Below are 27,930 nucleotides of genomic sequence, written 5' to 3' on the forward strand. Positions count from 1 at the left end.
TTTTGCATTTAATGAGTTCAACAATTTGAAATCACAACCAATGCACCCAAGTTTTGGATAGAAGAGATTATTATTATTTCTACTGACACCTCCTCTAGACATATCTTGTGTTTCTTTACTTGTACTATTATCATTTCCTTTTACCTTACATCTTCATTTGTTTTGCCATCCAATCTGTCCCACCAATTTTATTTTATATTTTATATCTCTATTTCTTTTTCATCTGAACAAACAACCAATTTACACTGGGCCTCAAATCCGTTTCCTTGCCTCCTCCTTCACTTCTCGGCAGTTAAGAGTCAACCACATTGCTGCAGGTCTGGAATCACGTGTAGACCAGGTAAGGACAGCAGTTAGATTCCCTAAAGGAAGTTAGTGAATCAGATGGCTTTTTCTGACAGTCAACAATGGTTGCATAGTCATCATTAGTCACTTAAATCCAGATTCTAATTGAATTCAAATTTCACAAACTGCCATGGCAGGATCTGAACCCAGATCCCAAAAACACTATCTGGGTCTCTGGATTAATGAACCAGCAATAATACCACTTGGCCAATGATAAAATGGATAGCAAAGAAACAGCAGAATAATAAAGAACTGATTCAGTTGTCTTCATGGAAGACAACCAAATAAATTCTCAGGAAGGCTGAGGAATTTAAATAAATTACAACAAGAGTAATGCTGAGTAATTAATGGGACTGAAAACTAATACATCCCCCAGTGCCTAATAATCTGCATCTTAGGGTACTAAAGGAAGAAGCCATGGAAATAGTGAATGCATTGATTGTCGTCTTTTAAATTCTATGGATTTTGGAACTGTCCCGGCAATTAAAGGATGGCATATGCAACCCTGCTATTTAAAAATGAGGAATGGGGAAGTCTCAAAATTACAAAATCAATTAGCCTAGCATCAATAGTATGAATCATGCTAGATAACGCTTGCAATAACACAACATTGAGAAAGTACCAACAGAATTATACAAAGTCAACATGGATTTATCAAAGAGAAATCATGTTCAACAACCTATTAGAGTTTTTTTGAAGACTTAACTCGTAGAACTGGTAAGTGAGAATTAGTGGATGTGATGTATTTGGATTTTTAGAAAACTTTTGATAGAGAGATTAGAGTGCAAAATCAAAGTACTTGGAAATATGGATAAGTTACTGGTATAGACCAAGAATCGGTTAGCAAACAAATCAGGCATAATTGAACCTTTTCCAAAGTGGAAGGTGGTGACTGGCAGAATACCACAGGGTTTAGTGGATGGGCTTCAGCTATTCACAAAGGAATTTGTAGATGAAACAAAACTACATGGGATTGATGGGAAGGATGTAAAGAAGCTTCAAGGCAATTCATTCAAGTAAATGAATTGTCAAATATGTGACAGACACATTGAAGTTAGACAACAGCACTTCCTCCACGATAATCCTTAACACTGGCGTCCCACAAGGATGCATACTCAGCCACCGCATCCTCCCCCCCCCCACCAAACTCGCTGTCCACTCGTGACTGTGTGACCAAATTTTGTCCCAGCACCATCTACGAGTTCACTGACAACACAACCACTGCAGGCCGGATATTAAACAATGATGAGTCAGAATACAGGAAGGAGATAACAGGCTTGGTGCAAAGATAACAATCTCTCCCTTACTGTCAGCAAAACTAAAGAACTAACCTTTGACTTCAGGAAGAAAGGAGGAGGACACACCCTATATCTACATCAATGGAGCTGAGGTGGAGAGGGTTGAGAGCATCAAGTTCCCAGGAGTGACGATAACCAACAATCTGTCCTGGTCCTCCCACAAAGATGCAACAACACCTCTTCTTCCTCAAGAGGCTTAGAATATTAGATTAGATTAGATTAGATTACTTACAGTGTGGAAACAGGCCCTTCGGCCCAACAAGTCCACACCGCCCCGCCGAAGCACAACCCACCCATACCCCTACATTTACCCCTTACCTAATACTCCGGGCAATTTAGCATGGCCAATTCACCTGACCTGCACATCTTTGGACTGTGGGAGGAAACCGGAGCACCCGGAGGAAACCCACGCAGACACGGGGAGACTCCACACAGTCAGTCGCCTGAGGCGGGAAATGAACCCGGGTCTCTGGCGCTGTGAGGCAGCAGTGCTAACCACTGTGCCACCGTGCCGCCCACAATATTCTGCATGTCCAGAAGAACCTTCACCGACTTTTACAAATGCACCATAGAAAGTATTCTATCTGGGTGCATCATGGCTTGTTACGGCAACTGCTCTGCCCAAGAGAGGATGAAGAAACTGAACAAAGTTGTGAAGACAGCCCAGACCATCATGCAAGCCAACCTCCCATCCATGGACTCCACCTACACTTCTCATTGCCACAGAAAGGCAGCCAACATCAAAGATCCTTCAGACTTCGGTTTAATCTCTTCCAATGTCTTCAGTCAGCCAGAAGATAAAGAAGCTTAAAAACACCTACTTAACAGGTTCAAGAATAGTTCTTCCCCGCTGTTATTAGACTGCTGAATGGACCTCTCTAATTTCAAATCTCATGTTCATCTTGCTTTTGTGCACATCCTGTGCAGCTGTAGCCTTGTATGCCTCATTCTGTCTAAACACCCTTTGGTTTGTTTGTCCTTGTATGTTATGACCTGCTTGTACAACAAAGCTTTTCATTGTACTTAGGTACATGTGACAGCAATAAATCAAATCAAAAACAGTACAAAGTGGATGGGTCTGAAGTTATCCACTTCGGTGGGAAAAACAGAATGGCAGATTATAATTTAATAGGTGATAGACTGGGAAACATTGATGTGCAACAGTAGCTTTGGTGCTCTTGTGCACTAGTCACTAAAAGCAAACATGCAGGTGCAGAAAACAGTTAGGAAAGAAAACAGCATATTAGTTTTAACTGCAATGGGATTAGAATACAAACACAAGATGCCTGACTGCAGCTCTACAGAACCTTAGTGAGACCATTACTGCATGCATTTTGCCTCATTTCCTAAGAAGGGATATACCTGCCACAGAATTTCAGCAAGTTAACCAGACTGAATCCTGGGATGACAGGATTGGCGTATGAGAAGAGATTGGGTCAACCCTGCCTGAATTCAACGGAGATTAGAAAAATGAGAGGGTTTCTCATGGAAACACAAAATTCTAATAGAAGTGGACATAATGGAGATTGGGATTATGCTTCCTTGCAAATGGTTGTGGGGTCTAAAACAGGGACTCATGGTCTCAGAATTTTAGGATAGGCCATTTAAGACTGTGATGACAAGCAAATTCTTCACTCAGAGGTAGGTGAACTATTTGAAGTCTCAATCGCAAAATACTGTAGAGGCCATGTTAGTGAAAATATTGAAGAAAAAGAGATTTTTAGACACTAAAGGTATCGAGGGGTAGAGGGCATATGTGGGATCTGGTGTTGAGATAAAAGATCGGACAATAATCATAGAGTCATAGAGATTTACAGCACGGAAACAGACCCTTCGGTCCAACTCGTCCATGCCAACCAGATATCCTAGATTAATCTAATCACATTTGGCCCATATATCTAGCACTTGGCCCATATCCCTCTAAACTCTTCCTATTCATATACCCACCCAAATGTCTATTAAATGTCTTATTTGTACCAGCCTCCACCATATCCTCTGGCAGCTCATTCCATACACATACCACCCTGTGAGAAAAAGCTACCTCCTTAGATCCCTTTTAAATCTTTCCCCTCTCACCCATGCCCTGATGTTCTGGACTCAACCAACCCAAGAAAAAGACCTTGTCTGTTTACCCTTTCCATGCCCCTCAATTTTATAAACCTCTGTAAGGTCACCTCTCAGCCTCTGGTGCTGCAGGGAAAACAGCCCTAGCCTATTCAGCCACTCCCTATAGCTCAAACCTCCACCTGGCAACATCCTTGTAAATCTTTTCTGAATTCTTTCAGGTTTTACAACACCCTTCCAATTGGAGGGGGACCAGAATTGCACACAATTTTCCAAAAGTGACATAACCAATGCCCTGTACAGCTGCAACATGACCTCCCAACTCCTATACTCAATGCACTAACCAATAAAGGAAAGCATACGAACCACCTTCTTCACTATCCTATCTACCTGAGACTCTACTTTCAAAGAATTATGAACCTGCACTCCAAGGTCTGTCTGTTCAGCAACACCCCCCGGGACCTTATCATTAAGAGTATAAATCCTGCCCTGATTTGCCTTTCCAAAATGCAGCACCTCACATTAAACTCCATCTGCCATACCGACTGGTAGACTAGGCTTGATGGTCAAACAGTCTACTAATGCTCTTTTTTTTGTCCTCTACATTTCCCACAAACATCAATGAAATCAGATTATACATCTCTCATATAACATGGGAAAATAGGAATTAGGAGCGGGAGTAGGCAATTCAGCCCTTCAAGCCTTCTCCGTCACTTAGCATGATCATGGCTGATCTTATCCTGGTCTCAACTCCACTTTCCAGCTTACTCTCCATAGCCCTTTACCCCCTTATCATCAGACACATATCTATTTGTGTCTTGAATTTGTTGATTGATTCTGCCTGCACTGTACTCTGTGGCAGTGAGTTCCACAGATTCACAACTCTTGAGAGAAGTAGTTTCTCTTCATCTCAGTTTTGAACCGACCTCTATATCGATGACTTCTTTTTTAGATTAGATTACTTACAGTGTGGAAACAGGCCCTTCGGCTCAACAAGTCCACACCGCCCCGCCGAAGCGCAACCCACCCACACCCCTGCATTTACTCCCTACCTAACACTACGGGCAATTTAGCGTGGCCAATTTACCTGACCTGCACATCTTTGAGATTATCCCAAAAGGGTGGAACATCTGCTCAATGTCCACCTTATCATTCCCCTTGAGCATTTTATATAAAGCACCATTGGTAGTGGTAGAAACTTTGAAATCTAGTAACACAGCAGGATTAAGCTTTCAAGCCTGCTCCATTATCTAATATGATCATGGCTGATCATCCAACTCAGTACCCTGGTCCTGCTTTCTCCCCATACCCTTTGATCTATTAAACCTCAAGACATATACTGCATCTAACTTTTTCTTGAAAACGTTCAATGTATTGGCCTCAATCACCTTCTGCATCATAGAATTTCACACTCCCACCAGCAGCTTTCCATCCAATTTTCCTTACTGGCCTCAGAGTTCTGTGCATGAAATGGCTTCAGGAGGCAGAAGTCAATGCTGCAACTAGCGTACCAACACCAATCACCATGTGTGCGCACACACACTCAGCTTGGAGCGAATGTTGTTTACCACGCTCCAAGAGAAGGTATTTCTCCCTTTCAGTCTTAACTGGCATACACCTGGTTCTGGACTCCTCAGTCATCATGACTAAGGGGACCTTACAGAGGTTTATAATAGTCATGAGTAGCATAGATAGGTAAATAGACAAGGTCTTTTCCCCAGGGCAGGGGAGTCCAAAACTAAGAGACATAGGTTTAGGGTGAGAGGGGAAAGATTTAAAAGGGACCTAAGGGGCAACAATTTCATACAGAGGGCAGTGAGTGTATAGAATGAGCTGCCAGAGGAAGTTGAGCAGACTTTTGTGATAACTACAGTTGAAGTATAAATATGCCAACAGAATAGAAGATAAATGTATTGCAGCAAAACACTTGAGATGCAATATAAAATGTAGAAAAACACCTTCATTCACAATAAAATGGAGCAAAGTTTGAGTAAAGTGCTTTATAATCCAGATTGGAAACATATGTCTAAAAACAATCCCTTGTTCTTAATATGGAACAAAATATGCAAAAATCTTGAACATACAAATGAATCAGACTTAATTATTGCTGCCTGTTGCATTAATGTAATCAAAACTGACTCACTAAAATACCCTAGACAGGGTAAAAGGAGGAAGGATACGCCAGTGACTGGCAAGGAAATACAGTCTAAGGATATGGGGTACACCATCTGGAATGGAGATTTTTCTTCTCCCAGAGAGAATGGTGAGCCTGTGGAACATTCTGTCACACAAAGGTGAAGCCATAACATTGAATGCTTTCAAGCAGATATTAGCTTTCGATCATAAGACACAGGAGCAGAAATTAGGCCATTCAGACCATCGAGTCTGCTTTGCCATTCAATCATGGCTAATAAGTTTCTCAACCCACTTTCCCACATTTTGCAAGTATAGGTTCTTGAGTATCAAGAACCTGTCTATCTCAGTCTTAAATATACTGAATTACCTGGCCTCCACAGCCTTCTGTGGCTAAAGAAGTTTCTCCTTATCTCAGTTATAAAAGGTCTTCCCTTTACTCGAAGGCTGTGCCCTCAGGTCCGAGTGTCTCCTACCAATGGAAATATCTTCCCAACATCTACTACGGCCTAGATGAGTATATTTAAAACTGAGATAGATAGGCTGAGTATCAGGGGTTATGGGGAGAAAGCTGGGGAATGGGATTGAGAAACTTATCAGTCATGATTGAATTGGCAGAGCTAAAGGAATCAAAGGATATGGGGAGAAGACGGCTACTGAGTTGGATAATCAGTCATGATCATACTGAATGGCAAAGCAGACTCAAAAAGGGACAAACAGGTCACTCCTGTGCCTATTTTCTATGTTTCTAAAAGAATTTGATTTGATTTATTTATTGTCATGTGTACCTAAGTACAGTGAAAAGCTTTGTTTGCGACCAGAAGAGGCAGATCATAGTAAGCAAAGATATATGGTGATCATAGGGTGAAAAGAAATCTTGGACAGAGTAAGACATATGGGTTACACCAAGTGCTAGGCAAGATCAGCATCATTTGAAGTTAGAAAATCCATTCATCAGTCTACTAATGGCAGGGAAGAAGCTGTTCTTGAACCTACTGATGAGTGTGTTCAAGATTCTGTATCTTCTGACGGAATAGGTTGTAAGGAGAGCATTACCAGGGGCTAGATGGGTTTTTGATGATGTTGGCAGCTTTTCCACAGCAGCAAGCCGTGTAAATGGAGTCCACGGATGGGAGGTGTCTGGGCTGTGCATACAACTTTCTGTAGTTTCTTATGGTCCTGGGCAGAGCAGTAGCCAAACCAGGCCGTTATGCTCCCAGACAATGTGCCTTCCAAGGTGCATCTGTAAAGGTGAGGAGGGTCCTTATGGAGATGCTGAATTCTCTGAGCCGCCAGAGGAAGAACAGGTGTTGTTGTGCCTTCTTGACCGTCGCATCTACATGGGAAGTCCAGGACATGTTGTCGGCTATCATCACTCCTGTGAATTTCTTGCAGTTCAAATCTGACACATTCACTTGACGAATGCTGTATTTGCATTGCATCATATGTCCAGATTGGTCCAACATCCAACTTACAGCCAATTAATTACTGCTGAATTTCATGTTGGATGCCAAGGGCAGTAACAGATATGGAAATATGTGTATGGCGTGGAGGTGTTGGACTTGGATGGAAAAAGTAAAAAAAAAATCACAAAATACCAGGTTATAGTCCAACAGGTTTGTTTGAAATCACAAGCTGTCAAAGCGACACTCCTTCAATGGGAGATGCAGATCAGCCACGATCATGTTAAATTATAGTGTTCGCTTTATGCTTTTGAAAAATTCATTTGTGGAATGTGGGCAAGACTGGCTGGACCAACATTTATCAACCATCCCTGGTTATCCTTGAGAAGGTGGTGGCAAGTTATCTGCAGTCCATGTGCTATATGTAGACCCACAATGCTGTTAGGGAGGGAATTCCAGGATTTTGATATTGAACAATTGGCAAGACATTTCTAAGTCAAATGGAGAGTGGTTTGGAAAACGTGTAGGTGGTACTGTTCCCATGTATCTGCTACCCATGTCTTTCTAGATGGAGGTGGTCATGGGTTTAGAAGTTACTGTTTAAACAGACTTGATGAATTTCTACAGTGCATTGTCTAGATGGTACATACCGCTGTTCCTTTATCCTTACAATTTACAATACATTGGCAGCTAACTATGACCCAGCAACTTCCTACTCACAAGGTTTTTAGCTGCTGGCTGAGGGGTATATGTTACGTATGGGCAAGAGATTTCTCCTGCTCTTCCTTATAACAGGGACATGTGATCTTTCATAATCACTTGAGAAGCCAGGCAAGAATGACACAAGTCATTCAAAAGATTGCTATTATTTAGACAAAATTGGCAGTCAATTAAATATGACCAGATAACTTATTCTAGCATTCGTTTATACAAATTGGTTAAAGAATGAGTAATGGCCAGGAAAGTGGAAGAATTCCCCTACTCTTCCATTGAATAGTGTCATTGAATCAATTATGCCCTCAATTAAGCATCTCATATATCCACATTAAGCCCCTCCTTTAGTGCTTTAGATCAGTGCCAGCTTGGATTGTGTGCTCAAATTGGGGCTTGAGCCAACAATCTCATTTAGAGGCATTGGAAACAGAGCATGTGTACTGTAATAATAAAGAGGACTTCACACATATTTACAACAAATTGACAAAACGGACAGAGCATTTTTTTGAGACAAACCGAATGGAAACTTTAATCGCAATGATCACAGACTGATACAAGGAAGGAATGAACAGCAGCAAAGTAACAGTGACACAGCAGGAATGGAACTAGACTCCCTGTTTTCTTGTCTCAACTTGCAGCAGCATGAGGGTTAAATAAAATTTGTCAAGATGCACAGGAGAAATTAGGACAGATAACCAAAACCTTGATCAGAAAGGTAGGTTTTAAAGAAAAAGCTGATAAGAATTTGGTAAAGTCACAACCTTACTTTGTTTCGCTCACAACAGAAACTGCCATTTCTAGCATTATTTTTGTTTCTATTTTAGGATTTAAGAAGAATCTTAAAAGGAAGAGAATATACACAAGCAGTAGAAAAGGCGAAGGAGTACAGAAATACAATTCTACAGAACGAAAGCTATATCACAAAAATCAATACAAAAGTATAGCAAATTGCCCGAGTATATCCTACCCACAACAAACAGGATAGATTCAATGTAGCCAGTTACACCTATCAATCTAATCTCAATAATCAGTAAACTTATGCAAGGAGTTATTGACAGTGCCACCAAGTAGCATTTGCAAAGGTAAGAGTAAAGTTGCCAGGTCACAGGGCTGGTTTCTCATTAAGACTGATGACTGGTAGTGATTTAACCAGAGGGTCACCACACCTTAAGTGAAGGGACAGGTTGAGAAGGAGAGTCTTTCATGGAAACCTCAGCCAGCATGAATCCATGTTATTGACATCACTCTGTATTGCAAACCTGCCATCCAGTCAACTGAGCTAACCAACACTCCCAGTTACCCTGTTCAATGGCACTCAGTTGTGGTTTTGCCAGGTCACTGCACTCCTCACCTCATTAGTGTCTTGGCTCAAAGAAGATCATAGGGCAGGGCAGCAAGATTTCTAGTCCTTGGCATCAAGACAGCAGCGACAGAATCGAGGCGTTAAGGAGACCAAGCCAAACTGGTGTCAATGGGACACAAGGCGGAAAACAGAGAAGATGGCTGTAATTATTGGATATCAATCATCTCAGGCGCTGTAAAAATAATAGGAAAGTGTGTCCAGCAGGCTAAGATAAAAGGTAGGGAGGAGGGACTTGGGAGAGGGGCGTTGGAAATGCGATAGGTGGAAGGAGGTCATGAAGAAGGGCTCATGCCCGAAACATCGATTCTCCTGCTCCTTGGATGCTGCCTGACCTGCTGCGCTTTTCCAGCAACACATTTTCAGCTCAGTATCAATCATCTCAGCCCCAGTCATCACTGTGGAAATACTCAGGATAGTGTCTGTGTCCAATAAGCTTTAGCACCTTCATTAAAGGCTTTCCCAGGTAGTAGTTGTGGACGTCAGTCATCTTCGTCCAAGACATCTCTTCAAAGCTCCTTAAGGTATTGTCCTTTGCCTGACCATCTACAGCTGCTTCTTCAAAGACCTTCTCCAAAGATCTTCCCTCCATCATAAGATCAGAATTGGGAATATTCATTAATAACTGCACAATGTTCAGCACATCTTGTGGTGTGCACCTCCTCATACACTGAAGCAGTCCACATATGATGTAACAATAGCAGGACAACACCAAAGCTTGGACTGCCAAGTGCAAGTAACATTCGTACCAGACAAGTGCCATGCAATGACCATCTCCAACAAGAGAAAAATCTAATGACCGTCTCTTGACATTTAATGGCATTACTATTACTTAATTCCCCACAATCGGGAGAGGTTAACATTGATCAAAAATGGGCAGAAATGGCTATCACAAGGGGACATAATTTTAAGTTGATTGGAGGAAGGTTTAGGACAGATGTCAGAGGTAGGTTCTTTACACAGAGTGGTGGGTGCGTGGAATGCACTGCCAGCGGTGATAGTAGAGTCAGATACATTTAAGCAACTCTTGGATAGGCACATGGATGATAGTAAAATAAAAGGGTATTCCCATCTTTGAGTAGGAATAAAAGGTTGGAACAACATCGAGGGCTGAAGGGCCTGAACTGTACTGTACTGTTCTACGTTCTAAAAACTGAACTGCATGAGCAAAAGATCAGATTTTAGGAATTTTGTGGTAGATTACTCATCACCTGTCCCTCTAATACATGCCAACCATCTGCAACATCCAAGTCAGGAACATGTAATGACCGTATCATTTTATTTCCTTTATTTTTGATTCGTAGCCCAAATGGGAAAAAACTATGTTAAAAATGACAGTGGAAGAAATCACTGTACTCTTAATATCGAGATAATAAAACTCACTGTGCTTTGGTCAAGCAGTTTTGGGGAAGATACTTGAAGATGGCATGGCATCAGTTGGTGTGTGCACTGTGAGATGTACCTGACAACAAGCAGCCATTTGGTTTGTGCAATTGTCACCAGTTATGGATGCCAAAGGCCATCAATTTGGCAACAACTCTGACTGGTTCCTAGATAACTGAACAGCTAGCAGTATGAGCAACACAAAGTTCGGGGCTGAACAGCAGCAGCGACACCAGTAAAAATACCCGAGGACTGGGCCTGGACTGAGGTCAGACTGAGCAAAAACAGCAACAGAAACAGGGGAAAAGAGAGCAAATCTGGGGGTGTACTGCAGCAGAATGGAGCTCAATCCAGGGGTGGACATCACAACTTAGGCTTGGCTGCTCAGCAACCTAGTTTACAGACTGAGTGAGTAGTGATTGTGAGAGACAATATAGTTACTTTTTGTAGTCGCAGTCCACTAGGAACAGAGAATGAGAGTGAGAAACCTGAGTCTAGAGATGAATGGGTAAGGTTGTATAATCAGTTCCTGGATTATTGTCTGTATTTGAGAAGGTTGATTTAATCATTAAGTTTTAAAATGGAAGGAGAACTTGGCCCCATGGAATACTCCTGCTGTGATGTGAGAAATCAAGGACACTTCCGGTCTCAATGGTGCCAGCATGTATAGGAAGTGTGTTCAACTGCAGCTCTTGATTTGTCACAAAGGACCTGGAGCTGTAGACTGACTCACTACCGAGCATTCACGGGGCCAAGAATGTTGTGGATAGCACACTTAATGAGCTGGTCACATCCCCAGTAAGGGCTACACAGGCATAGCAGGGTTGGGTGACCAACAGGAAGATGAATAAGTGTGGACAGGTAGTGCAGGAGTCCCCAGCTGCCACTCCCCTGTCAAACAGATATACCATTTTGGATACTGTTGTACAGCAGGGAGGGTCGAAGTGTAGGTGTGCAGTGATAGGGGACAGCCAGAGGTACAGATAGGTGTTTCTATGGCCGCAAGTAAGACTCCAGGATGGTACATTGCCTCCCTGCTGCCTAGGTCAAGGATGTCTCTAAGCCAGCACAGCATATTCTGAAAGGGGAGGATGAGCAGCCAGAGGTTGTGATCCACATTGGTACAAGTGACATAGGCAGAAACAGGGATGAGATCCTGCAAAAGGAGTTTAAGGAGTTAAAAGCAGGACTTCCGTGGGTTGTAATCTCAGGATTACTTCCTGTGCCATGTGCCAGTGATGCTAGGAGTAGGACAATAGTACAGTTAAATACATGGCTAAAGAACTGGCTTAGGAGGAGGGCTTCAAGTATGAGAATCTTGTACAAGGAGGGGTTGCACCTAAACTGGAGGGGCACCAGTAACCTGGCAGGGAGGTTTGCTTGTGCCAGCTGCGAGCGTTGAAACAAGTGTCTTGGTGGTGGTGATGGTAGTAGTGGGGGGGGAGAAACATGTCCAGAAACTGTTTACCAGGATGTTGGCTAGTTCTGAGGGTGCTGAGAATGTGTACAGGGTATAAGCAGGCAGGAAAGAGTTAAGTTCTGAGTTTTGTAAAACAAGAGGTTCAGCTGAGCATGACTTAGATCAGATAAGAACTTACAGTTAACAATGGAGTGCTGGAGGCAAGGGTAATGGGTTAACAAGGTGGAAAAGCATTCTTTATGTAGAGCCATTTAACAATATTGGATGCATTCAGTATGCAATGTCAGTTAACAAGGTGAAAAGTATTCATTATGTAAAGCCAGTTAACAGGGTTAAGAACATTCATTGTGAAACAGCAGATGGTTTATTCTTTACTGTTGTTGCTCGCCTATTGTAACGGTTATTCTGGATTAGTGGTGCTGGAAGGGCACAACAGTTCAGGCAGCATCCAAGGAGCTTCGAAATCGACGTTTCGGGCAAAAGCCCTTCATCAGGAAACTGACTGTAATGGTTACCCAATTAATATGTATGTTGCCTTATCTGGATTGTCCTCCCTGTAAAATGACTATAGAGTTCATTTGAGAAACTGCTCTTCTAGGGAAGACCGTGAGCTCATGTCCCTGTGCACATGGATGATCATTCTTTCTCCTTCCAGGGCCCAGAACAAAGATGAAGAAGGTAAAACGTAACTGTGTCTCTGAGTGTTTTGCGTCGACTGAGGGAGAAAGCGGATGACAGTGCTGGCTATGAGAAGAGATTAAACAAACTTTGTTTTCATCTGAATGTCAAAAGGGTGCAACCTGATAGAAGTTTATAAAATTGTGAGAGGCATAGATAATCAGAATCTTTTTCCCAGGCAGAAATGTCAATTATTAGGGGACATAGGTTGAAGGTAAAAACACTTAAGTTTAAAGAAGGACAGGCTTTTTTTTTTTTTACACACAGGAGGATGGTGGTGGAGGCAGTAGCAATACAAACATTTAAGAGGCATCTTGATAGATATATGAACAGGCAGGGAATTAGATGTGGGGGCAAAAGATTTTTAGTTTAGAAAAGCATCATGTGTCAGCCCAGACTGTTCCTGTGCTGGACTGTCTTTTGACTGGGTAGATAGGATAGTGAATAAGGTGTTTGGTATGCTTTCCTTTATTGGTCAGAGCATTGTGAATAGGAGTTGGGAGGTCATGTTACAGCTGTACAGGATGTTGGCTAGGCCACTTTTGGAATATTGCATGCAATGCTGGTCTCCTTCCTATCAGAAAGATGTTGTGAAACTTGAAAGGGTTCAGAAAACACTTACAAGGATGTTGCCGGGGTTGGAGGATTTCAGCTATAGGGAGAGGCTGAACAGGTTGGAGTTGTTTTCCCTGGAGCGTCAGAGGCTGAGGGGTGACCTCATAAAGGTTTATAAAATCATGACAGGAATGGATAAGATAAATAGACAAAGTCTCTTCCCTGGGTGGGGGAGTCCAGAACTAGAGGGCATAGGTTTAGGATGAGACGGGAAAGATTTAAAAGAGACCTGGGGGCAACTTTTTCACGCAGAGGGTGGTGCTTGTATGGAATGAGCTGCCAAGAGAAGTGGTGGAGGCTGGTACAGTTGCAACATTTAAAAGGCATCTGGATAGATATATGAATAATTGGGTTTAGAGGGATACGGGCCAAGTGCTGGCAAGTGGGACTAGATTAGGTTGGGATATCTCGTCGGCATGGATGGGTTGGACCGAAGGGTCTATTTCCGCGCTGTACATCTCTATGACTGCTGCAAGAGCGATTGTTGTATGTATAAAAATCCTGGAAAACCCCTTTCTAACATCACTGTGCCAGCTCAACATGATCTTTTCATGGGCAATTGGAGATGAGCAATAAACACTTGCTTTGCCAGTGACATCATCATTCCTTGAACGTATTTTCAATTAATCAAACATGGTTAAAAATAGGGAAGCTCAAAGTGAAGCAACACCAAGATCTCAGAGGCATGTGGGGCTGCAGACAGTCATAGATACAGGGCGGGGTGAAAATTGACAGCAATACTCCAAATGCAGTGAAACAGTGTTTTATAAAGGTTTAGCGAAACCTTTTTTTGTTTTCTTTTCTCTCCACCTCCACTGATAAAACCATATCCATACATCTTTCAAACAGCTTTCTCAACTTAGCTTACAATCCCACCTTTAAAGGACATGAGAAAAACACAAAGGGACCAAAGGACTGAGATAAAGATGGGAAGTTATTATGAAGATCCTCCAGGTCTCAGTTCTTGCACTCTTTAAAATTACTCCATTTTGTTTCTGCTCATAATTCCTACTAACTGGGTCACTTCTCACTCTTCGGAATTAAAATTTCACCATGACTACTTCATCAGTCTGCCCACATCCTCCTGAAGTTTATCACTATCTTCCCTATTGCTTACTTCGTTGAGGAGTTTAGTTTTATCAGCAAGCTTCGGACCAATACCAATATGTACCTAATTCATTTACACAATCAAAAGAGCAGTAGCCCAACATCGATCTCAGGAGAAACTCAGAGGCTAACGACTACACATTTCTTTCTACTCTTTTAAACCAAAATTGGTTTGTACTCCCTGTTTTTTATCCCATTGCACCTTTAATCTTTTGGGCTTAAGTTTTGCTAACAAATATAGTACATGATACTCTTTATTCACACATGCCTAATTGTTCTTAAGGAGTAGTGCTGAGTCGCTTTCTTTAGCCATTGCAGTCCACATGGTACAGATTCAAGGCTATTAAGGATGGTCCACAAACACCACACTAAACTCATTATCTTCATCCACCCCACCCCCCTGTAACTTCAAGAAAGAATCAATGTAGTTAATCAAACAGAACTTGCCTTTGACAAATCCATGTTGGGTTGTATTAGCTGATATTTTTCCAAGTATCAATTAATTTTGTCCCATTAACTGTCCACAATAAACCTGAAAAAACAGATTGAGTTATCTTTTTCTACACTGAATACTGCCAATGTTTTAATACATTTCCTTTATCTAGTTTTATTCCTTAAACTTCCCTAATACCTTTGCTTTCGATATAATGTCACAGCCAAAGAAGAGAATTTTGCCTAAGTACTCAGTCATCACCTTAACTATGTCCTCTGTCTCATTATTTAGGCTCCAGCTTTTGGTCCCGAATCAGCCCTAACCTATGCCTAACTATCAACTATTCATTGAAATTCAAGTCAATAGTAAATACAAGATACTTTCACAATTAAAACATATTCCAAAAGGTACAATGATAATGATGCCCATTTTCTGTATTCAAAGGGTGTAACACTGTGTTTACTTAGCTCAGGAAGTATTAATGTAATGTTAACAATGGGTTATGCGTTCTGTCACATAAAACAGACTCCACTTCCATTATGCAAGAGGGTCACGAGGCTAGAAAACACAACTGGAGTTAGTGATTAAAGCAGAGAGCATCTTAACAATTCAAAACAGGTGATTGAAGATAAGGGAACTCAATAGAATTTGTGAACAGAATAACGACATAGAATTACATGGTTGCTTCTGCATGGAATAATTTTTTTGAATGCACAGTTTTGAGATATTATACACACCGGAGCAAGTGGGAATTGAACCCAGGTCTCCAGGCTCAAGGATAAGGATAAACACCACACATCAACGGAGAGAAACAACCTGTTTCAAAGTTGCAATGCCTTTGTAATCATCTGCATGCAATTGGAATGAAGCCCCATCTGTTCCATCTGGTGACAAGAATCAGAAAAGCTGAGTCTCTTTTCTATGAAAGGGCAAGTGATAAATTGTCAGCATTAGTTCATCCTCAGTGACAAAACCACCAGATGTCACTTCTCAAGCAAAGGAAAGGCATCTGCTACAATTGTGACCTTGAAATTCATTTAATTAGTTTAAGTACCTCTGTGTCTCTATGGATTGTAATATTTTCATATTTCACCAGTGTAAGCTACTGTAAAGTTAGAAGCAGATATCAGAGATACTTCATGCACAAGGCATGGCTTTGGCTCAGACAAAGCATATGCTTATTTCTGAAGCACAATACTGCAGATGTTGGAAATTAGAACAATAAATGACAATACTTAGCAAATCAGGCAGTACCTGCAGAGACACAATGGAATTAATGTCTCAGGTAGATGACTTTTTGTATTATATGTTAGAAGTGTGATAGATAATAAGTGAAATGGGGGAAGACGGCACAAAAAAGGAAAGGTCTATGATGGGTGGAAGACACAGAAATTAACATGATATTGAGTCAGTAAAGCAAGACCAATGGGTAGGTCAAATAAGGAAGTGTCCAGAGGAGGCATGAATGGCAGAATGATCAGCAGTTGTCATCCGAAAGCAAAACAACAGAACACAAGAATTAAAACCAAACCCACAGGCTGTAACTAGAGCTGCAAGGTTCAAAGTAGAGGCGTTGGCCATTTGCAGGTCAATATCAATGACTGAGATAAAGAGAGAGGGAGTAACGTATCTAGGTTCACTGATGATTCAAAGGTGGGACTGGAAGCTATGAGAAAAACAGAGGCCAACGGACTGAGATAAAGATGGGAAGTTATTATGAAGTAGGCAGTTTTATTGACAGAGAGGATGTGGGGTTGAAACCTTTGTCAAGGTTAACCAAGACTTCCCAATACTTAACTTGAGGAAATTTCAGCTTAAACTAGATTGGGATACTGGAGAATTAGTCTGATATCAAGGTGGTGAGGGATGATCAAGAAACGTTGGAGCTGGAGTCATTAGGATATACATAGAAGCTGGCACAGTATTTTTGGTTGAAGTCACCAAGGAAAGGCAGTTCCATGCCAAAATAAGAAAGGGTAAGTAATTGATTCTTGGAGAATTCCAGAAACAAGGGCAGGAATGAGAAGCCATCACAGAAGATTGCCCAACTATGAATGGGCAAGAGTGAAACAAAACAGCTGCAGTTTAACGGCAACAGGGTCAAGAAAGCAGGGTGGATTTTGTGGGCATACGAGCTAGAAATTGCACAAATAAAGCACAAAAATAAATTTTTTGGGATGTGTTCTCAGGAGTAAACTCAGAAAATTAGAGTACTCTACTCTCACGGGCTAGATAAAAAGCAAAGTCACACACAATACTCTACAGCACACTCCAGTAGTCATGACAAATACAGCTAATTGTTGTGTTTCTTTCTTCCTGCACAACTTGGAATGAGAATATTCTTGCAATGTAAAGACTGACGAAAATGTTCTCCCTATTATTGTTTTTTAAATTGATATAGATTGGATAGCGCTACCAATTCAGACAGTGTACTCACATTCTTTTTAATTTTATTCCTGATTGTTTCAATTACACCTGCTTCACTACTTTCACACAGCTTCTCAGTGTTTTTTAAATCATCACAAGCCAGCTGCATTTTTTCATCTTCAAAGGTCATCATAGCGTTCTGAAAAATTGATGTCAGAATTAAAATGTGCAGCTAAAACAGTCAAAGAAGCTTACATTGTGCTAACACATATTAAACAACATACAGTAAATTAACATTAAACTATACAATAATTGGAAGTGTTTAACTAGAGTGATTCAATGTTGTAATAACATATGCTTGGGAATCAGTTAGCTCAGTTGGCTGGTTGACCAAATTCTAAAGCAGACAAACGCCAATAGTGTGGGTTCAGTTCTCACACCAGGCAAGGTCACTCTGAAGTTCCTGCCTTCTCAATCTTGCCCTTTGCTTGTGGCATGGTGACCCTCTGTTTAAGGTCTCCACCAGCTGTCTCTCTCTTTATAGCTCTATAGTCCTCTGGGAGGATGGCAACTTTTAAAAAAAAAGCAAGCTAATATCTGGTCCTTTTCTTATGCAAGTATATTTCAACTTAATTCTGAAATTTGAAAAATACTATCTTTACTTTTGAAGTCTCAAACCAAAAGGACACTACTCACCCTTCTAGTCTGTAGTACAGTTATGTTTATTTATTTAAAAGGCTGACTTCTTTTCAGGTTATAAATAAAGTTACATATTCAATCTTTTCTTTTAAGAGCCAAGATTTGAATACCTGAAAATTAACAGAATGGCCTTGAATGCTAATCTTTTAGAAGATTTTTACCATCGGGCAATCTTCCCGATTTCAAAGTCTAGCCTGGATAGTGAATATTTTCCCTGTCAGTCAGTCAGTTATGGTTATATTCATTTCAGAGATTCTTTATAGATAGAAGACATTTTGAAATCTAAAATAAAATGCTCATATTTTGTTTTGGAATACCAATTAATGTTAGATTTACAATGAACAGGGATTTGGACTCTAACATGGGGTGCTTTAAAAATATTTATTCACGCGACGTGTGTGTCGCTGGCTGGGCCAGCATTTATTACCCATCCCTAATTGCCCTTGTAAAGGTGTTGGTGAGCTGCTTCCTTGAATGTCCACAGTTTATGTGCTTTATGTAGACCCACAAATTATTCTTCTTTTGTATATTCACAGATGAGACATAGGCGTCATTGGCTGGCCATTTATTGCCTATCCATAATTGCCTCTGAACTGAGTGACTTGCTAGGCCATTTCAAAGAGCAGTTGAGAGTCAACCACTTTACTGTGGGTCTGGAGTCATGTGTAGGCCAGATCAGGTAAGGATGGCAGTTTTCTTCCCTAAAGAGCATTAGTGAACCAGGTGGGGTTTTTCTTTTCTGACAATCGACAATAGTCTTGTGGTAATCAGTATATGTTTAATTCCAAATTATCATCAAATTCAAATTCCACAATCTGCTATGGCTTGATTTGAACCCAGGTCCCCAGAAGATAAACTGAGTTTCTGGATTAATAGTCTAGTGGTAATACCACTAGGCCATCTTCTTTCTATGGTGATCAAAATAAAGCAACAACAGCTGGCTCAAACTAACTCTTGAAAGAAATGTAAGTATGCAACTCCCACTCTACAAGTTTTATGTTTTTAACCCACCAGACAATTGAAAAGCTGCACTAAATTATAATGTTTTGTTGGCTACTTCTTTTTTTTTCTATGTATTAAAATATGATGAACAAATACTTAAGGAGGTATTTATAAAAATGGCATTGATAACATTTGCTGGCCTACGTAAAAGGCTAACCTAATGGGAACTGATGTACTTCTGATTTTTCTGTTCTACAATGAAAATTTGCAGGTTAAGTCTCCAATACAAGGCAACAGTGCTTTCCTGCTATTCCTTTACCTGAATGGTATTATTCCAAACAAGATGATCTAAATCTTAGACAAATGGTGCTCAGTATCTTGACTCCTATTTCATAAATTTTGCAACAATTAGTTGTTTACATTGCATTAAGAAATAAACCTCAGGGCAGCTATTCAAACAATCAAATAAATAGGACATATGGAGGCCATTATATATCAATTTCCATCCTTGTAAAATCTAGTATTTTGGATAAATAAAATATATTACCCATTAAAAGACACAAGGAATGTACAATGAGAACTAAGTCAGGACATTTTTAAGCAACAAAATGCACACCTCAGAAATACACAGTCCTCACAATGTGAGAGATAATGCCTTCGCTGAGTCAGCAAAGCTAGAAAATTAATACTATTAACATTTTGAGAGTCTGAAATTACAAACGAGATTGTAAAATCTGGCTTGGTTATGACAAATGTCTCTCTGCCACTCCACCCCACAAGCCTCTGCACAAGCCTTTTTGAATTTCATGAAATGTACAATCTGCTATGAACCCAATAACCTGGCAGAGTTTAAAAACAATTTTTAATTTAGCTTTTAAAACCAACCCTCAAGATATTTTAAGCGGTCACTTGCTATTTTTGATCAAAATAGCATTATTGATTCCTGAAGAAGGGCTTATGCCCGAAATGTCAATTCTCCTGATCCTCGGATGCTACCTGACCTGCTGTGTTTTTCCAGCACCACATTTTTCAACTCTGGTCTCCAGCATCTGCAGTCCTCACTTTCTCCAAAATAGCATTATTCCAGCATTTTGGCTTCGAAATTAGTGTCAAGCCCCCAATTTAAAAAGTTACTTGATTCTGAAAGTTAATTTTCAAATTACTTCACCATTGGGACAGGGTCCCCAACTGATGCAATGTTTTTAAAATCAATATAAAAGATCACAGAAAGTGCTCAACACTGCTCAAAATTCCACAATTTTTCTGCATATGCTATGAGGGGAACTTGTAAGTCTGTAATTGGGAGACGTGTTCAAAATAACTCATCACAATGATTCAAGACAGTGCAAAAGGAGAGATCCAGAAAAACCTTTAGCATTCCTTCAAACCAATGACATCACTCTTTACCCAATGAACAAAGCACTGTCATGTTACTCATTTATCTGTAAGACTAATATTCAACAAAATAAAAACAGAAATCGTTGGAGAAACTCAGCAGGACTGGCAGCATCTGAGGGAAGAAGGCAGAGTTAATGTTTCAAGTCCAGTGACTCATCATTTTGATATTACATTAAAATTCTCTTATATTGTGATTGTTATGCAATATCTGATGTAGACAAATGTCCAGTTCAGACTTAGACACCAAAATGAATTAGGGTTCCTTGGAGTTTGATTTGCAACTAAATAAATATTGAACTTACAGCAAAGAAAGAAAAGTCTAAATAAGTGATGAGTTCACATTTGCAAATTAGAATGGACAAAACACTTACTCACCAAGAAACTAACAAAGCTTGCTCCAAAGCTCATCAGAGGACTGTTGTTCCTATAAAGAATGCATTAAAATTATATGCAAATAAAAACTACTAGAATCTTAGCACTATATTCAATGCATACTCTACATCATAGCAAATGAAACAAAACATATCTGAATAATTAGTTTTAAAGCAATTTCAGTTATTAGAACTACCATAGAAGCCTAAAATCACTGGTATAAATTTCACCAACAACAGAAAATGTGGGAGAAACTCAGCAGGTCTAGTATCACTGGCTAACTTCCTCCAGCAAGTTCTGTTTTATTTCAGCTCTCCAGTAGTCATAGTTTGCTTTTGTATAAATTTTACCAACTTACTGATACAACCAAATGTTGCACAATAAATGCATTGTCAAGCAATTAAATGTTTACTTCTGAATGCCAGTTTTGCATAACATGGTCATTAGCCTATGAATTAGCCATTAAATAATTCTACCCTGAGTAGGTGGTTATTTAGTACTTCACCCAATTCCACCTTTATCATAATTATTGCCTGACAGGGTGTTGGATACAAATTTAATGGTAGGCTTAAAAGGGAATTAAATATTAGGATAGATTACATTTTTTTTCACTCACTCAGAGGATGGTTAAGCTGTGGAATTTGCTACCACAAAAACTGTGAAGGCAGGGTCACTGAGTATATTCAAGAGGAGATTGATAAAATTTTAGAGATTATAGACATTGAAGAAATAGTAGTAAGAATACAGTGTTGAGATACAGGGTCAGCCACAATCATATTAGATGGCAGAGCAGGCTCAAAGAGCCAAATGGTCTACTCCTGCTCCTAGTTTCTCACACTGTAGGGATTCTATGATCCCTGAAGAGCACAAGAGAGGGACAAAATGGGTTGCTGTCCAAAAGAGTCAGAGTACAGAGTACAATGGTCCGAATGACCTCTTTCAGTGCTACACTATTTTAAGGCTGAACTGTGATATAACTTCAACTCCATATACACGAAGATGAAACTCATTTCCAAAGATATCAAGCTGCATTGTTACTTTCTCCATTACTACTCTCTTCCACCTCTAAATTACTCATCAAAATATTAGCAGCACAAACTTTTAACATGCTCTACTATTAGTATAATAAAACAAAGCACTGCAAAAGCTGGCGATCTAAAACAAAAAAACAAATTGATGGAGAAACTCAGCATATCTGGCAATATCTGTGAAAGAAAATAGAGTTAAATGTTAGACTTCAGTGACCCTTTTTCAGAACAACATTTGTTCTGGATGTAAGTTTGCTCCCTGAGCTGGAAGGTTTGTTTTCAGTCGTTTTGTCACCATACTAGGTAACATCATCAATGAGCCTCCAGTGAAGCACTGGTGGTATGGCCCGCTTTTTATTTATGTGTTTAGGTTTCCTTGGGTCAGTGATGTCATTTCCTCTTCTTTTTCTTAGGGGGTAAATGGGATCCAAGTCAATGTGTTTGTTGAGAAGAGTTACAGTTGTAATGCCATGTTTCGAGGAATTCTCGCACGTGTCTCTGTTTGGCTTGTCCTAGGATGGATGTGTTTTCCCAGTCAAAGTGGTGTCCTTCCTCATCAGTATGTAACGATATGACATACTTGTATCTTTACAATTGGTTGACTCTTAACTGCCCACTGGACATTTAGGGACGGGCAATAAATGACACTGAACAAACAAATCCCTCAAACAAATTTTTAAAAATTAGCTGAAGAGGCAATGTTGACCTGCTTAACGTGCAATGTAAGTGAGATCAATGCCTGCAATGTCCAGTGAAGTTTTAGTCAGATCACATCTTGGAGTTTGAAGGCCAGATACCCTGGAATAAAATCAACAAGATGAGGGAAAAGAAAACTGGACACGCAACATGTGCTACCCTCCTTGCTATTTACTTTTGAAAAACTATCAAATGTATTCCTTATCTGCCTTAAAGAATAAAAGAGCTACAAATCATGTAGAACATAATAATTACAAGAGGATGTTGAGAGCAAATTAATATATTAATTTCTGTATAAGAATACAAGGTTGAGAGATTTACAAACCTTTTTTTGATAAATGATCATCAACCTGAAATGTTAACTGTGTTTCTCTCCGTAGATGCTGTCAGAACTGCTCAGTTCTTCCAGCATTTTTGTTCTCATGTCAGACTTTTAGCGTTCAGTATTTTGCTTTTGCAATGCTTGTAATGTTCACAACAAACTTAATGAGCTGATAGTCCAAGTGAATAATTATGATATGCTAGCCATTCCGGAGATGTGGCCACAGGATGACAAGGTGTATGTGACATTCAAGGAGAATAAGAAGCTAGGTAAAGATGGAGAAGCCACATACATGCCTAATCAAAGATGGAATTGCTGCAACAATTAGAGGTGACCTTTGTTCAAAAGGTCAAGATATAGAGTCTATAGAAACAAATTACTACAAATGCTGGAATCTGTACTGAAAACAATAAATACTGGAGATCACAGCAGGTCAGACAGCATCCATAGAAAGAGGGCAAGCTAGCATTTTGAGTCTAGATGACTCTTCATCAGAGCTGAAGTAAAGTTTGGAGGAGACAGCATTTATGCTGCAGTTTGAGGACCGGGGGGAATACTGGATGTAGGGTGCTGGTGAAGAAAAGATGTTGATAGTTCTGATTCAGCACATTCCAGTACCCCAGCCCCACTCCCTCTCCAATTATAACAAAAAAGCTGTTCCGTCCACACTTCAGCTCTGATGAAGAGTCATCTAGATTTGAAACATGAGCTTGTTCTCTCTCCATGGATGCTGCCTGACCCACTGTGATGTCCAGCATTTGTTGTTCTCAGGATGTACAGTCTGTTTGGGTGGAGATGAGGAACAGTAGGGGAAAGAAGTCACTAGTGGGAGTGAGGTATAGGTCTTCAAACAGTAACCACGGTCTAGGCCAATTTTTACAAGAAATATTTGGTACTTGTGATATAGGGACAGCTATAATTATGGGTGATATTAATCTACATTTAACCTAGAAAAATCATATTGACAATAACCTGAATGAGAAGTTCACAGAATGCTTTCAAGATAGTTTCTTGGCAGCATATTCTCCAACTGACCAGAGAGCAGATAATTCTGCGTATAAATGTGTAAAGATGAGTGGCAGGTGAGATGACTGGAGAGAATCAGAGAATGGTTAAAAGGCTAATCAGACAAATACATTGGAGCACAAGACGTAGCTAGCTAGAAATGTAAAATTAGCAAGATTATCTATAAGTATCCAAAATGGAAAAAAAACAAACCAAGTGTTGGTCCTCTGGAGGATGAGAATGGAGAGTTAATAGTAAATGAAGAAATGGCAGATATAAAGACAAGCAATATTTATTCACTGTAACAGTGGATACAAAGGAATCCCAATAATACCCATAAAGGTTGAATGACATGTGCATAGTTCATTAACCCATACGTTAAATGGCCAAGCAACTGCTGTGAGTCCATATAAACAACCACCTTTGAAAAAGTATGTAAAGAAACCTATTTTTTTCTAAGTTAAAAATCACACCACATCAGGTTATAGTCCAACAGGTTTAATTGGAAGCACACTAGCTTTCAGAGCGACGCTCCTTCATCAGACAATCACCTGATGAAGGAGCGTCGCTCCGAAAGCTAGTGTGCTTCCAATTAAACCTGTTGGACTATAACCTGATGTGGTGTGATTTTTAACTTTGTACACCCCAGTCCAACACCGGCATCTCCAAATCATATTTTTTTTCTAACATTTGAGGAGAAAGGAAAAATTTGAAGTAACATACTCAAACTCAGATACATTTACACCATAAGGTTTAATTAGATTAACTTACATAGTGTTCTCACAGTCATCTTTTACAATAAAGTTTATGGACTGTAGTAGAACTGAGAAAAAAGGTTCCAGCCGTTTGTTGGGTTCAGCTCCAAGAGCAAAAGAGCTGATAGGAACTACTAATTAAATACTTTTGATAAGTAGACAATGCTGTAAGAAAGATAATCATCCTATTTCTATACTGCAAGTTCCAAAAAGCAGCAGTAAAACAAACCCAATAGCACAATGAGATCTATTTTTCCAATCAAACTGTTCAGAGAGGTTATCACACACTGCTAGAGGCCTCTCAGCCCAGAGGTAAGGACACTACCGGTGCACAAAAGGGCCCTGTGAGACCTATTAAGTCCGTTCCAGAGGGAAGACATAAACAAAGTCTTTTGAGTTCTGCAGCTGAAGTGCCAGTCTGGATTAAGTGCTCAGGTCTCTGGAGCAATGATTTAAAACCACAAAGTACTAACTCAAAGAAAACAGCACTGTCAGGAAATTGGATTATTCATCCTTGCCGCTCTGAGAGATTCAGGAAGAGGTGTCATTTTTAGTTCACTTTTGATTTTGACAAGTTTCAACAAATAATTTTAAATATTTTCTTGTAAAGTTTAAGCAATTGTAAATCATAATGCTTACCATTGTGCAGTACTATCTACAAAAATGCTTACTTTTAAACTGACCATAAATTCTGAAAACCACTCATTGAGATGCATTTATCGTAAATGGCATCTTAAATCTTATTCGCCTTAAAACTATTCATAAAAGTAACATAAATCTAATTTATACACAGGAACAAACAAACAGCTGTTGGTGTTGAGGAAAGAACATTGCTTCTACAGCAGATTAATGTGAAAAACATCAAGACTATTCTAAAGATGTAGGAATAAATGTTTTCTTGTGAAAAGCACACCATTCGAATCATACAGCTCAAATTTGACACTGTGGGAGGATTTTCATGGTCTGATGGGCACAGATGGTCTTCCACTCAGCTTACCAAAATCACAACGCTAAGTGGAAAGCCAAATGGTTTATTGTCTTTTGCTAATTCAGTTTATTAGCAGGCAAATTTAGGACATGGATCAAAGGCCACAGCTGCCTTGAGGCAAATACAACAATCTTAAAATTGTTACATTGCAAAAAGTGAACATTCAACAGCACAACAGGCTTACTTCAACAGTCCTGGAACGCAAGTCCCCGAAAAAAGACAAAGGTGGCTTACAGCATCACCACCTCCATGTCACAGATCATTCTGATTCAGATATACCATCAACATTCCTTTATCGCAATTAAGTCCACGCTCTGGATTTCAGTGAACCCCACTGGGGAAGAGGGCTACAAATGTTCAAAGTTCAGCACAAAAAGGAGCAGGCATCAAAAACAATCCGCAATTCACCAACCAAATGCAGAGCGCAAACTAAAACAAAAACAATCATACGCTGAGGGGAATTCAAGAATAGTGACTCGTGAATGCATTAGATTTCATCAGCACAGAAAGCTGTGCTTCAATACGCAGCACATTCCTCCATGCAAACCAGTCACTTCAGGATTTCCTTTTCTGCTCATGCTTGCCACTGGAACATTAGCAAGGAATCCCACAGGAAATGTCAAGCCTAGATTAGCAATGTCGCCACTCTCAGTAATGCAATCAATACTATATTGCGGCTGATTTCTGACTGCAACTGGCTGAATGGTATTTGAAGTGCATTGAGGAGTTAACCTCAACTTTAAAAACATATATGTTTCATATGAAAAACAGACAGGCTGCTTACATGTATGGACTTACTCACTTCTACCAAAGAGACTTGACTTTACATGAGTATACAAGATTACATTTTTAGTCAAAACTTATTTTTACACAAGTAATATTTTGGAAGAGTCAAAACGCACCCTCTCTTTGTTTCCATCTTACGACTGCCAAGTCAAAGACCCTTACCACCAATGACAATAGAAGCCAAAAATTTCATTATTTTATTATTTATGTATAAATACAAATTAACTCACGAAGAAGCAGGCATTAATCTATGAACACCGGCTGAATTTTCCAAGAAGTGATTAGATGATTAGATTCCCTACAGTGTGAAAACAGGCCCTTCGGCCCAACTAATCCACACCGATCCTCCGAAGAGTAACCCACCCAGACCCGTTTCCCTCTGACTAATGCACCTAACACAATGGGCAATTTAGCATGGTCAATTCACCTGACCTGCACATCTTTGAACTGTGGGTGGAAACTGGAGCACCCGGAGGAGACCCATGCAGACAGGAGGAGAATGTGCAAATTCCACACAGACAGACAGTCACCTGAGGCTGGAATCGAACCTGGGACCCCGGTGCTGTGAGGCAGCAGTGCACTGAGCCACCGTGCCACCCCAAGATTGAACTCAGGGCCTTCAGATCATGAGTGGGCCAACGGACCAAGGAGTGGCAGGTGGAGTTTAATTTAGATAAATGCGAGGTGCTGCACTTTGGAAAGGCAAATCAGGACAGGGCTTATATACTTAATGGTAAGGTCCTGGGAGTGTTGCTGAACACAGACCTTGGAGTGCAGATTAATTGTTCTTTGAAAGTGGAGCCGCAGATAGACAGGATAGGGAAGAAAGCATTAGGTATGCTTGCCCTTATTGGTCAGTGCATCCAGTATAAGAGTTGGGAGGTCATGTTGGAACTGTACAGGACACTGGTTGGACCACTTTTGGAATATTGTGTGCAATTCTGGTCTCCCTCCTATTGTGAAACTTGTAAATCTTCTCTGAACCCTTTCAAGGATGTTGCCAGGGTTGGAAGGTTTGAGTTACAGGGTGAGGCTGAATAGCCTGGGGCTGTTTTCCCTGGAGTGTCAAAGGCTAAAGGTTTATAAAATCATGATGGACATGAATAGGGTAAATAGGCAAGGTCTTTTCCCAGGATGGGGGGGTGGGGGGGCTCCAACACTAGAGGGCATAGGTTCAAGGTGAGAGGGAAAAAATATAAAAGGGACCTAAAGAGAAACGTTTTCGTGCAGAAAGTGGTGCATGAATGGAATAAGCTGACAGAGGAGGTGGTAGAGGCTAGTACAATTATAGCATTTAAAATGCATTCGGATGGGTACATGAATAGGATGGGTTTAAAGGGATGTGGGTCAAATGCTGACAAATGGGGCTAAATTTATGTAGGATATCTGGTTGGCATGGATGAGTGGACCAAAGGGCCTGTTTCCATGCTGTATATCTCTATAATTCTATGACTATGAGTGGCAATCTCATGCAGATGTCACATGCAGGCCAGTGGGGGTGTTAGATCTGGAGTGAAGGTCCATCTGCAAGGAGTAAGATATGGTTGAGAGTGTGAGGGGTACATTTGGTGGTCAGTTTAATAGTTTCTCAGGAGTTAGGTAAGGCATTTAATAGTGTA

At 40.3% G+C, this 27,930-nt stretch overlaps 1 protein-coding gene across 2 annotated transcripts in view; it reads right to left on the minus strand.

The window, feature by feature from the left end:
• Window positions 1-27,930, minus strand: part of ttc39c (tetratricopeptide repeat domain 39C) — a 108,769-nt gene that overhangs the window by 52,759 nt on the left and 28,080 nt on the right. The window contains exons 1-3 of one of the 2 annotated variants that reach the window (XM_087986753.1): window positions 25,710-25,813; window positions 20,735-20,783; window positions 17,391-17,519 (exon numbers count right to left, since the gene is read on the minus strand). In XM_087986753.1, the coding sequence (XP_087842879.1) occupies window positions 17,391-17,519; window positions 20,735-20,767 (162 nt within the window). In that variant the 5' untranslated portion in view covers window positions 20,768-20,783; window positions 25,710-25,813. Of the gene's footprint in view, window positions 1-17,390; window positions 17,520-20,734; window positions 20,784-25,709; window positions 25,814-27,930 lie in introns of those variants that run through there. The other variant, XM_043687605.2, reaches the window with a different exon arrangement.

This window comes from Chiloscyllium plagiosum, unplaced genomic scaffold (genome assembly GCF_037043375.1).
Source record: "Chiloscyllium plagiosum isolate Xiang-an unplaced genomic scaffold, Cpla_swu_hap1 HiC_scaffold_4, whole genome shotgun sequence".
NCBI lineage: Eukaryota > Metazoa > Chordata > Chondrichthyes > Orectolobiformes > Hemiscylliidae > Chiloscyllium > Chiloscyllium plagiosum.